This window comes from Hippichthys cyanospilos, chromosome 16, assembly GCF_059441005.1.
Source record: "Hippichthys cyanospilos isolate Australia breed blue-spotted pipefish chromosome 16, RoL_Hcya_1.0, whole genome shotgun sequence".
Taxonomy (NCBI): domain Eukaryota; kingdom Metazoa; phylum Chordata; class Actinopteri; order Syngnathiformes; family Syngnathidae; genus Hippichthys; species Hippichthys cyanospilos.
Window position 1 is genome coordinate 11,121,590 of NC_142384.1, and position 13,661 is coordinate 11,135,250.

Consider the following 13,661-nt stretch of genomic DNA (forward strand, 5'->3'; position numbering starts at 1 on the left):
TCACAAATAGAAATCATGGAATCAGAACTGCTTTGTTCCAGTCACCAGAAAGTTGTTTTACTTTATGCTTTTAAAATTCCATTTTATTTGCTTGCTAACACAAAATGAGAAATGCCTTACATGAGCATCAATCTGGCACTGTTAGAACACAAATGGTGCAGCAACAAATGTAGACGGACAAACACAAAACTAATAGGCATATATTCTTTATCCTCTGCAGAGGATGACTAAGAAATGCAGCTTTTTCAATCACTTACAGTAGTAGTGCATAACTTTTATTTTTATGACTTTATGATTTGCCACCTGGTGGTCAGCTTGCAGAACTCTTCACATTTTATGTCCTTGTGTTATCATCGTTCATTAAAAGACACTTTATAGACTGAAATTTTTCTTAACTATAAAAAAAAGGGTTGGAGTGCAAATAAATGGAAAAAGCTGTGGGGAAATAAACACCATCAATAGTATCAAAAAATCAACACCAGAGAGAAGACAAGTGTAGCAAAAAAGTGTCATTTAATGGTTTCACATTGAAAATACACACACACGCGCGCACACACACACACAATGTTGGCGCCGTGGCACAATAACGGCGCGCCGAGCAAGGTGAGCAGTTCCAGGTGGCGCCGACGCGGCAACACGAGGTGGAACACGGAGACGGCAGCACTCAAGCGCAGTTGACCAAAAAAAAAAAAAAAACAATCTGGGAAAAAAAAGTGCAGTGATGAATTCATTCCGAGCGAGATGGCGGAGAGACCATGCTGGGATGATGAAGAAATTCAAGAAAAAAAATATTCCAACAGTGTCTCTGCGTTCCAAAATTGAGCTTTTGCACAGCCGCACCCCCCCAAACAGACTGGCCAATCACTATGCAGCACAGCGCAGCAGTCCAGTAAAACTAGTGAAACAACATTTATTTTTGTACTTTTATTATTTGTAACCTTTCAGATAGCAAAAGAAGGGGACGGAAACTTGGTAAAAGCTCAATTTTTTCCTTTTTTTTAGCCCCCCCCCAAAAAAAAAACAAAAACCCAAAACATTTCTTTATTTACACAATCAGTTTAAAAATCAAATCAAGCAATCTGTCTATTTGCTTTTTTATTTTTTGGAGTGGGAGAAAAATGGTGAAATATCGTCAGGGATGTTTTGGTTTATGACATCATCACCATACAATATTTTTGTACACTGCCGGCCTTGGGAGACACATTCCACTTTGAGTCCCTTCCATATTAGTTGGAGTGTGTCTTGGGGCATGCTCACACGAGGCCACCAGAACCACATCATGGAAATTAAACACGCAACTTGACATAATACACAGACTCAATGTAATGTACACATCTAATGCAATGGCTCCTTATCGATTATTTACATTTGGCACAAGGATTACGAGTAATCCGTAGTCAAAACTTTCGAAACGCACTCGGTCGAGCGTGGACGAACAATGCAAGTTTCTGATGACCCCGATCACCACATATCAACAATTAGCGCCACTTTGCACGAGAGAAATAAACTGAGGGACTAGAAATAATCCACAATTGAAAAAAAAAAAATCCACTTTATGCGCATCATACATGGCCACATTTGATTAATGTGGTCGCTCCTCTCACTGTTTTCCTCACAACCTCCATCCAGCGCTAAAAAAAAATCAAGAGAACAACTAGAAATAATCTTTAAATTGCATTTTATTATAATGATTTAAATGCAAATGAAATTTAGCCCATGTCAGGCTAATTTACTGCCATTCAAAATTGGAAATATTGTAAATTTTGGACATATTGAAAACCTGATGTTGTATCCCGCATTTGCTTTTGCATTTATCCTTTCAACCTTTGTGCTGACACTCCAAAACCACCGGGTGGCGCTAGCGGCCAATTTATAACATTTGCAGGCATTTAATGACTTCAATGATTGGCTTAGTCTGGACTCCCATTATGCAAAAGTCTTCAAAAGACATAAGAATAATCTAAATAACTCAGAAAAATCACATCTATTTTTTCCCTTGGTGTCGAGGTGGCAAATAAAAAGTGCCTACCATTTAGCTCCGCCCCTGCTGATGGTTACTCTGCCTCCTTGCACAATAGAAATAAGAAAGGACAAGAAATAATTCATGGGGGAAAAAAATCCCCTGCACTTTCCTCACAATTGCAAATGTCCTTTGAATGATGTGATTGCACCTCTTGCTTCCTTTTTTTTTTTTTTTAAACCATCAGAATCAGAACCACCTTTGCACAATAGAAACCACCAGAATGACTGGAAATAATCCATTGTCAAAAAAGCCCAATTAACCATGACAATGTTGGGCTTCTCTCGCCATTCATGAAGACCGCCGTCATGCACAATAGAAATCAACAAAATGATTCGAATTAATCCCAAATCAACAGCATGCATGAGATACCATGATTGGTCCAATCAGCAGTTAGCAACGGTAACCATCACCTTGCACAATAGAAATCAAAAAAAGGCCTGGGAGTCATCTCCAGTTAAAAATATCTATTCATAACTTGGTTGTGCACAAAATGTCGTATAGTGAAATTCATGTCACAGTTCCTCTGCTGGTTATTTCTCCTAGTAAAACAAGGAGGCATGAGCCCAAAAAACATTTTGACGGTTTCATGTGGTGTTTGAAAGTCAAGTTAAATAGCCGCTAATACGGTATATCAGCAGTAATGAGCGCTTTTCTTTTTTGTTTAATCTAACAAAGGGGATGTTCAAATGGAACAGAATATTATTGGCTGCTTGCAGAGTTGACTCAACAAGCCCTTTCTTTGAAAATAATTAGATGGCAATCAAAGTTTTTTTTTTTTTTTTTTAAACCTTTTTGGCATGCACAAATACGGGGAGGTTTTTGTCAAAACCCCTTCGAACCTAATCAGCATTCTGAAGGACATATTTGCGTGTTTCACGCCTGGGGGAAATTTTGACCCAACTTGGGCTTTTTGATGCATGGTATCAAAGAAAAAGTATGCAAAAAAACATTAGGCAGCTAAAATATTGTGTGGATTGTCAAAACATAACTTTTGATATGCCATGTTGCCGTTTCTTCTAAATGCTTGCAAACAAATATAGGTGTCAAATTTAGCCCATGTCAGGCTAATTTACTGCCATTCAAAATTGAAAATATTGTAAATTTTGGACATACTGAAAACCCGGGGTTTTATCAAGCATTTCCTAAAGATTTTTGCTTTTATCCTTTCAACAGGGGCAAAACCTTTGTGCTGACACCCCAAAACCACAAGGTGGCACTAGGGGGCAAATTATGACATTTGCAAGCCTTTTAATGACTTCAATGATTGGCTTAGTCTTGACTCCCGTTATGCAAAAGTCTTCAAAAGTCATAATCCTCTAATTATGACATATTAAATATTCCTATTTCAATTTCATAAATATATAAATATACAGCGGTTACTTTTGCTATTATGGCATTTTTACCATTTTTGTACATCGAGGGGGCGTGGGTTTCCCCACCCAAACATTTTTTATATGTACAGTATGGATAGGGCTAAATATATATTTATATTTGACGTTGTTATGACCCTTTCAAAGTCAGCCCAAGTCAAGTGCAGTTAGATGATAACAGGACTAGTGATATGATATCACTAGTGCTTGCAAAGTTGATAAAATAATAATTAGATGGCAATTGCTGTATTTTTTTAACTTTCTTGACATGCATGGAGAATAAGGAGGGGGTCTTTGTTGTAAAACTGGCTCACCAGAGACGGAGCAATGTGACTTGTTAAGAGTTATTACAAAATAGGAAGGACGCTAATGTATTTATTTGTGTATTCATTCATCTGTACGAAACATAGTAGGCATTTTTTAATGTACCAAATATTCAAATTTTTTTTTCAATGGATAAAAATAGAGCTGTAATTTTGTGATATTGTTGCTCATGGTCATCCCACCGTCAGAATGTAATATCGGCCCATGCTTAACCACAATCTAGGAAAGTTTTGGGTGTTGACACGTGTGGCATGGTCTCGTGTGAGTACGCCCTGGGGTCTTTTCATCAGATTTCCTCAGAAAGAAAGTGCAAAAAATAATAAGTAGCTATCGTGATTGGCTGATTTTCTTTTTCCTTAGTCCAACAAAAGTAGTGATTTGTCACCCCATTTAAAGCTAAAACGGGAATCCAGGATTGAAGCTGTACATTCATCACGTGGGCACGTTATGAGTGACACATGCGCTTTGGTGGCTCTCAGTCTCTCTCTCTTTTTTTTTTTTTTTAAATCGTTTTCCACTGTGGTGTTTGATGAGCCACCGATGGATGCTACTCAGGTGTGTCTTTCCACACTCCGACCCCAGCCCGCCCCATTTGGCACAGCTGAGGCTCAAGACAGTTTTAGCGCCTCGTGATTGGCTGTCCTGGCAGTGGACGGATGGGGAGGGGGTGGCGGGGCGAGGGCGGGGGCCCTCAGCAGGCGATCTCTTCCAAGGTGCCCAGCGTTGTCTGCAGGGGCACGGCCACGCTATGACTGATGGACTCCGAGTGGTTGGACACGGGGTCACACGAAGTCTAAAAAAGAAGTGAGGCGCATAGTTTATTTCTTAAAGGGAGATTTTACTCATTTAGCCATTTACAGCAGTAAAACCCCCATTTTTTTCCTATAATTGATTGTTTTTATTGCACAATAAAGACCTTTGGAATTGCACGTGTACACATGTACTCAAGTCTCCATCGACAACCAATCAAAAACCTTGCAAATATCACATGACCAAACCCAACTAACAAACGAGCTGTGATTTGTGGTTACCTGAGTTTTGATCATGTGATGCCATTTTTAGTCATCGATGTTTGTATATGAAAATGTATTTGGTCATCAAATTATTCATAGAAATTTATTTACTGCTGACTATATGAATAAATAAGCATAGTATTCCTAAATCCCATTAAAAAAAAAACTCCCCATCCACTCCCAAAAAAGACCCAAATCAATTGTTTTCAATATAACAAACTAGCAAAATATAACTTTTTGTAAACTATAAGAAAACATCCATTAAACCCCTAAAATATATATATCATTTTTAGTTTTAACTTGATTAATTTTCAAATAATAAAAAAAGAAAAAAATAAGAAGCAAAATGTGGGTTCAGTTCAATTAAGAAACAATATGATCGATTTTTACATCATACAAATTAGGTAAATGCAACCATAAACCTTATAAGCTTAAAAAAACAAAAAGTTAATCTACTTTTATCATATTTTTCCCAATATAACAAAACATATACACATATATATACATATATATATACACATACATATACATATACACAAAAGTATTGTAATTGTTTTTTTTAACATATCAAATTCATTAAACATAGCAAAAAAAATCATAATTGTCTATTATATGATAAAAAAATAGATCAATGTAAGCATTTCAGTTAAAACCAGAAATGTAAATAATATATATTTGATAAATTTTTCACTCTACTATTATAACTGTTTGCAATAATAGAAAAAAAAAAAGAAAAGAAAAACAAACCAAAATGGTATTTCAATTTAATCGAACACTAGGGCTGATTTTTACGATAAAAAGATTCAGGACAGTTGCATTCAACTTCCCAAGGAAAAATAAATAGAACATTGTTGTAAAAGAGTTTTAACGTAAGAAAATTAAAAGCAATGATGCCTTGGTTTTTCAAAGAACAAAAAAAATCAATCAAAAGGTTAAAACGGGTTTAAAATGCGCACTGACCACATCCCCCCGGCGGCCCTCCTCCTCATCCTCTCGACTCAGAAGCTCCAGTAGTCTGTCCCGTACCACCTGAAAAACACAAGAGTCCACATGAATGACGCTTCGTTTTCGGCTTCTTTAAAAGCAGCGTGACTGACCTCGTAGGCGTAGTCAAACAGCTCCAGGATGGTGAGGATGCTAGCGCCGATAAAGAGACCCATCTGGCCGCCGATGTCACCTGTAACACAGTGAACGCGTCTACAGTTAATAAAAAACTAATATTATTTTCTTTGTTCATAATTATTTCCCTAATTTCACAATAATTTCAGCTCAGCACCAGCTCTTCAACATTTACGCGATAAAAAATCGCATTCTGCACGAATTATTTTTACCTAGCAGGCCCGCCACCTCATAGGCTTTCTTCTGTTCAATGGTCTCGTAGTTAAGAGCCTCAAAGAACACGTCCAACACTAAAATGTTATCTCTGTGAAAACAAACAAACAAACAAACAAAAAACAGGTAAGATCACGGGTGCCCATGGCATGGCCACATGCTCGGGATGTAAAAATGTGAACATACGCGATGTATTTCTCCGACTTGTTGAACTTCTTCTGCAGGTAGCGCGCCGAAGTCTTGCTGGGGATCTTGACCATGGAGAGCTCTTTGTTGTAGCGCGTCACGTTGCACGGAGTGCGGCACATGCAGTTGCTGCTCTCCGCCGCAGACAGCTTGGCTAATGATCATGATGATGATGGCGATGGTGGTGAAGATGAAGATGAAGGGGTGGTGACGGTGAAGGACACCAAAGAGGATGAGATATCTCTGTAAATATGGTCATATGATAATCTCATTTGAGCGTGAGCATGAAACACCCTTAGTAACCTTCGCATAAATTGACCCAGTGGTAACTAAAATGAGCAACAACCATACAATAATTTACCAAAAACCTAGCTTGTAACTAACATGGTATCAGATGACCGACCAACCAACCAACCAACCAACCATTTTCTGTCTGACCTTACCAAAAATTAACCGTCCAAAACCTTCCAACCACGCAAGCAAGCAAGCAACCAAAACATTAACAGACCAAAAACTTCCACCCAACTATACAAAGAACACACTAACTATTTTCTGTCTTACCTTCCAAAAAAATAACCAACCAAAACCATCCACCCAATTATCCAACCAACTTGACCTTACAAAAATCTTGACCGACCAAAACCTTCCACCAAACAGACCAACCAACCAACCAACCAACCAACCAATCAACCAACTAACCAACATTTTCTGTCTTACCTTCCAAAAAAATAACCAACCAAAACCATCCACCCAATTATCCAACCAACCTGACCTTACAAAAAACTTGACCGACCAAAACCTTCCATCCAACCAACCAACCAACCAACCAACCAACCAACCAACCAACCAACCAACCAACCAATCAACCAACCAACCAACCAACCAACTAACCAACCATTTTATGTCTGAACTTACAAAGTATTAACCTACCGACCGTTCAACCAACCGTTCAACCAACCAACCAACCAACCAACCATTGTCTGTCTGACCTAACCAAAAGTTAACCGTCCAAAACCTTCCAACCATGCAAGTAAACAAGCAAGCAAGCAAGCAACCAACCTCTGTCTGATGTTGGAAGCAACCAACCAACTTCTGTCTGATGTTGGTTGGTTGGCTAAAACATTAACTGACCAAAAACTTTCACCCAACTATCCAAAGAACACACTAACCATTTTCTGTCTTATCCTTACAAAAAATAACCAACCAACATGACCTTACAAAAAATGGACTGACCAAAACCAACCAACCAACCAAAAAATGGACTGACCAAAACCAACCAACCAACCAACCAACCGACCAACCAACCATTTTATGTCTGAACTTACAATGTATCAGCCTACCGACCAATCAACCAGCCAACCAATCAACCAACCATATCTTTTGTCCACCCTCCATTCAACAATCCAACTTTGCCAATCATTAACCCAACTACAACCTTTCAAGCAAGAAATCCAGCAACCTATCGAAACCACCTACAAGCAAACAACCTTGTGAACCGATCCACCAACCCACCGTCCTACCGACCTTAAAAGCAACCATCCCAATCTACGTACCAAAACCTTCTGCCAACCCCCCAACCTCAAATCCAAACGATTTGTGACAGAGTAGCGAAGCCGCAAAGTAGTCCCATCACTCCCGATGATTGGATCAGTCAAGATTCCCAATAATCCTTTGAAACCCGTGTATTAATATGACTTCTAATGCTCATTTAATGAGACTGTTTGTCACATTGGTTCATCGTCTCGGCGGTAATAACACACCTCATCTGTGCTAGAAGTCATCAAAGTTTCCTCTTAAACTTCCAAGTCAAAAGCAGGAACGCTTCACGAGTCGGGCAAAGCGTAATCTCCTCTGACAACTTGGAGACAGGTGCTGTTTTTTTTTTGTAACATTATTATTCAAAAGAGAGAAAAAAAAGTTTGCAGTCAGAAACATTCCGACAAATTGGCAGCGACTTGACCCGATTTGCATGTCGAGCTCCAGCCGTCAAAGCGGCCGGCCCAATTACGAGTGAAGACGAGCCGGCGTCCAATCCTCTCGCTCTATTTGGCACCCGTGGCTTGAAAAGTTTGCACCTGGGAAAAGTTGCCATGGCCCTTGGCTGCATTTGTCACGTACCGGCATTTATTTACGCGGGACTTTTTGTAGCATTCTGGAGATTGTTGCAGAGAGTGGGCGGAAAAATAAAGTTTGACTACAACATTTAACAGAAGTCCTTTTCGGGTTACCCCGGTTCTATTTTTCGTAAGCTTTTAGCTCTGTCAGAATGATCGGTGATGGTTCTCTCCTCTGGGTTTGCACAAGGTCAAGTGAGGTCAGCAAAAAGTCAGCAAAATGTCCCCAGAGGTCGCCAGATGAACACGTTCAAAATAACCTTACTGGCAAACGTCTGGCAACCTCTGTTGACATTTGGGTGACCTTTGATGACCTTGTAAACCCTGAGGAGCTCAAAAAAGCTGCTACCTTCACAGATACTTGCCAACATTTGGCCCTCAGTGGGCTTAAGAGAGACTGGAGAAAAGAACACAATATGAGTCAGGACTTTTCTTTTATCAAACCAGAAGGGCTTTGCCTTTTCGGACCAAAATGGCCGAAAGAGAGATGCTCTCCTTTTGTGGGTGTGGTTTACAACTAAAACGATGTGCTCAACTTCCCCAACCGGTCAAGGGCTGTCCAATCTCTATGCAGAAGTGGTTCAACAAGTTCTTGCATGCAGCTGTCTCCCATAGAGACAAGATTCCAATACTTTTTTAACCTTGGTGTCAATTTTGACCCGATTTGGGCCATTGATCTTTTGTTTTGTTTTTTTGCCTTTGCGAACATGACGATAAAGACTACAATTTAAGGACTTGACTCAGCAACACTAAAAAAAAAAAAAAACTGACTCACCGAGGGCGGGCTCAGCGCAGTCTTTGTACTGCTCGGGGGTGCAGTAGGAGGCGTCGCCTGGAAGGAAGATGATCACGAGTAAAGATGTGGAATCGCGTTAGCTTCGAGAATGGCATTCAGTTTCTGGTGCTGGGCTGGACCTACCAGGCATGTGGACCATCCTACAGTTACAGTTCTCCACAATGTAGCGCGTCTCACAGTCGATCCGGCAGGCGGTCACGCTGTACACCTGGAAGAAGCCGGACTCCAGGGCCTTGGACTCGCACTCACCCCAGGGGGGAGGCAGGAATGTCAGCTACAAGGGAAAAACACTATTTGTATCCTATTTTGCTTCTATAAATTATTTGCAATTCCCCTTTGAAAATTACTCATTCAAATACATAGTGACAAAACATATTTCGCCAAATTTCAAAAGTATGACATTTAAAAAAAATATGAACTCATTCAATGCCAGGGACGTTTTTTTATGATTCCGGATAATCCATACTTAACTACATTAACTTCCATATACTTAAATATTAAATTGATACTTAAGTACCTGAACTTAAAAAATAACGTGAAATTACGTCCCTGGCACTGAATGAGTTAAACTGGCTAAATAGTTTGTTTAATAGAAGAGTCATGAATACTTTCCAAGTTGAATATAACATGAAATTACCACAAATATAAATCTTTATTAATAAACCACATTATTTCACGGACCCCATGAGAACCATGGGCCCAGCCAATCGATCGATGGCACCCTCATTTTTTCGAGGACGTTAAAACCGGCAGCGTCCAACGACAAGAATGACTTTAGTGAGTTTTTATCTAAAGTGATTCCAAAATAAATACAAGGAAGAAAAACTGTGGCGCAGCAAAATCACAATCGATGATCTTATTTTGGAATATTTACAAAATATTATCTTATTCTCCAAGTCAAGCTAGAAGCCATAAGTAGTGTCGCTCCCCACGGAAAAGATGGAAGAACACAAGATTGCGGATGGACCCTGTCAATACTTTTTTTGGACAACCTAGAAAACATCCATAGTTGGCTAACCCAAACAATTTCACAGTTGTACGAACACTTGACCAAATAATTCCCGCGGGTCCGACAAACGGGGCAACGTTCCAACACGCTTCGGTCTGAAGAACAACAAGAGCGAGGGTCAAACAAAACATCCTCGCTTCCCTCCAACCGCTTCGCTTGTCACAGTGGGTCGTCCCGCACGAGACGGAGGCAACGGCATTTTCTGGACCGAGCTAGACGCGGCAGTGCCAGGTGAAAGCGGGCTCGGATTTAAAAGCGCGTCTGCTCGGCGCTATCGGTCCAGACGAAGGAGAAGCCGCTCCAGCATTCCGCTTCAAAAGCAGCCAAGTGCGCGGAATGTTGCTGATTGCTGTGCAAGGCTGTGACGGATGATAAGAAAGCAGCCAGCGGAAGAAATGAATGCTGACAACTCCCGAAGCCATTATATGGTGCTCCTTGGCCAACCTCTTCCTTTCACTTACGCCGTATGATTATTAAAGACCAAACTGCTGCAGAGACCAGTCGTCGCTAACCAAAACAGCAGCACAAAATCGACCTCTCAGATGAAGTCGTTGGATATGACTTCCGTTTTCGCTCCATTTACACGGAGATAGCAATTAGTAAATGCGTGCATTCCCGCCACATTTTTTCGTGGAACTACTCGATTTAAAATTTTCAGTGCGGCTTAACACAAACTCGTCATAGTATTCCGAAAAAGTGGTCGATGAGATGCGGTGGTGGGAGGTTCTACTGTTTCCTGTGTCCAAATTTGTGTCTAAATTCATGAAATTGTAAGGGAAATGCTAGACAGTGATCAATCAATCAATCAGTCAACCATGGTCGTGGCGGGAGCCAATCACGTGTCTTGTAGAGCTGTGCTTCTTCAGAGTCCTACACGCTTAGAGGGTGACACGAATGGAGTCAACTGCAGAGCGTTGTAAATCTCTTATCTAGGTTTCTTTTGCAACAAATTGGAATTTCAAGAGCAAGCTCTAATTGTTATCATGTTTGGTCAGATCCAGGCTTCACTTGAATTAGACTTCCAGGCCCCGCTAATATAACCGTGGCTCTTTGTGAGACTAGAAAGGATGGGAAGGGATAACAGTACAGTCAGTGTATAAGGTTTAATCATTTAAGTTTTAAGCAAATATGTGCACTGCAGTAGTTTGACGTCCGAGGAATGCCCGTGGCAAGTGCATTTATAGTTAACTCGTCTGTCCGCCATACAGGAAACCTTCACAGAACATCAAAAAATCCACGATGCACCGAGGGCGCGATAGGCGATGCAGTATCTTTGACTTGTTTTCAGTACACATTGTTGCGCGCAGACGCATCAGAGTCACTTATGTTTTCCAATAGTAAAGAACATGAACTGTAAAATAGATGGAATATTGTTTTGTTTGGAAAAAAACAACAACATTAAACACTGATATTGAGTATCTCCACAATGTTAAATGTTTACCAATTGACCAATGACCTGTAATATAACAGTAACATTGTTTAGCTAACAAAGTGGAAACCCTGACTTGTGGATGTGCCGAAATGTTGTGTTTGCAATGCCCATGGTTTCATTCATATATATATATATATATATATATATATATATATATATATATATATATATATATATATATATATATATATATATATATATATATATATATGAGAGAGAGAGAGAGAGAGAGAGAGAGAGACTGAATGTGTGGTTGCTGCCCAATGTTGTGGTCATCAATATTTCACTTTCAGAGAAGGACACCGCATACCGTTTATAATTTCACTGAGCCGAAAGCAAGCAAGCTAACCGTAAAAAAGTGATAAATCCGTGGATAAATGTGGTCACTTCAGAAAGTTGTGCGCATCCCTATTTTACATCTCGGGTAATTGATGCTTAATTACATTTTCCATCCTAATTACAATTTCCATCAGGCCATTTTCCATCGAGCTTCACACTCAGATGAGAATCATAAAGAAGCGAGTATTAAATCGTTCCACAACGCTGTGTGTGAGCTACTCCGATTCTAATTTCCAATTTCTCTTAGCAAGCATTCCAGCCCAGTGGTAATATTGTTTGGAAAGATGCTGTGACTCTGACACGTTGGCAGGCCCACAATGCTGCGCGCCTGCTTGTTTACGTACTTGGCCTGCTCAAATCGACAAACGCCGACATCGCGACGTGATTAAGGCTTCCGTGAAAAGGTGCTGCTCGGTAATCCTTAACCTTTCTAAACACCTCCGCCGCTAAGCTAATCTTCTCTTTGGGCCCAATTAAAGCGAATTGTGGCTAATTTGCCATCTGATTAATTTGGCGTAATGGCATGTGGGCCCATCGCGGTCCTTCTAATAAGCGGCAAAAGCCTTGGTGCTGCTCGCCGATGTCTTCATCAATATTTCACTCGGGTGCTGAGGCGGGGGAAGGGGGAGAAGGGGGGGGCGGAGATCTTAAAGGGGGCTTTGCAGTTCACTCGGCAAATTGTTGGGAAAAGCTGTTTTGTTTTAGCATCACACACTTGAACTTGACTGTGCGGGCTCAACTCGATAAAAGTGCGCCTTTGCTTTTATCGAGTTGCGCGAGGAAATAGAAAGACCCAAGTCCGATTTTGCCTGTCCAAGTGTCCAGTTTGGGATCTGTAGGGATAAATATTGTCATATTTCATGTACTATATGTATCTAATATTTGCACTTTAGATATTCATTCATCACTTACTGAACAAAAAACAACATATTTAATTCTCTATATAATCCTACTGTACCATGTTGAAATTTAACCTTTAGTCTATTGATGTAGATTTTAACATCACATGTAAAGATCTATACAACTCTCAGGACCATATTTGCGACATACTGAATATTTTAAACTGGTGGATCTCAAATGAGGGTATGAGTATGTGAAATTTTTAACAATTTCTGCAGGTATCAGCAAAACTAATTCAAAGCTTTTTAAATCTAATTCAAAGCCTTTTCATGCAGTGATAGGTGCAGGATTTTTTTTTCAAATTTAAGAGCAAATTAATTGGAACATAAAGCTAAATTGTGACAGTGATTCCTTTGCACAACCTTGAATGACTCTAATTTTGTTCAGTTTTAGGAGCAGGACTTTTTTTCAAATTCAAGAGCAAATTAATTGGAACATAAAGCTAAATCGTTACAGTGATTCCTTTGTTCTATTTCACTCAATTAACGGTTACAACGCTTGAAAGTGTTTCAGAAAGAATGGGTTGGTCCCAGCAGGAAACTTGATGACGTTTTCACATTGTAATAATTAATGAGGAGATCTAAATTTATTGCCCCCCCCCCCCCCCCCCCGCCCCCCTCCTAAGTACGTGCGCTCGCCTCGATGCCCGCAAAAAGCGAGGCGAGTTTGGTCCACGCAGACCGCCAGTCAGAAAAGCGGGCCGACAGCTGGAGGCAGACACTCACCCCGGAGGCTCGTTAGTCAACGCTAAGATGCTAAGCTAATACTTTTTGTATGACACGCAGCGTCTTTTTTGTCGTGTCTTCCATTCGACTGGCCTTGA

The 13,661-nt window shown here is 40.2% G+C and overlaps 1 protein-coding gene across 2 annotated transcripts in view; it reads right to left on the reverse strand.

Annotated features, from left to right (window-relative positions):
- Window positions 1–494: 494 nt before the first annotated feature.
- The window catches only part of asic2 (acid sensing ion channel subunit 2), a 139,175-nt gene continuing 126,008 nt past the window's right edge, over window positions 495–13,661 (reverse strand). For both annotated transcript variants that reach the window (XM_088437027.1, XM_088437026.1), the window contains 7 exons: window positions 9,282–9,432; window positions 9,138–9,194; window positions 6,249–6,402; window positions 6,062–6,153; window positions 5,828–5,907; window positions 5,691–5,759; window positions 495–4,510 (listed from right to left, as the gene is read on the reverse strand). In XM_088437027.1, the coding sequence (XP_088293153.1) occupies window positions 4,409–4,510; window positions 5,691–5,759; window positions 5,828–5,907; window positions 6,062–6,153; window positions 6,249–6,402; window positions 9,138–9,194; window positions 9,282–9,432 (705 nt within the window). In that variant the 3' untranslated portion in view covers window positions 495–4,408. The remainder of the gene's footprint in view (window positions 4,511–5,690; window positions 5,760–5,827; window positions 5,908–6,061; window positions 6,154–6,248; window positions 6,403–9,137; window positions 9,195–9,281; window positions 9,433–13,661) is intronic.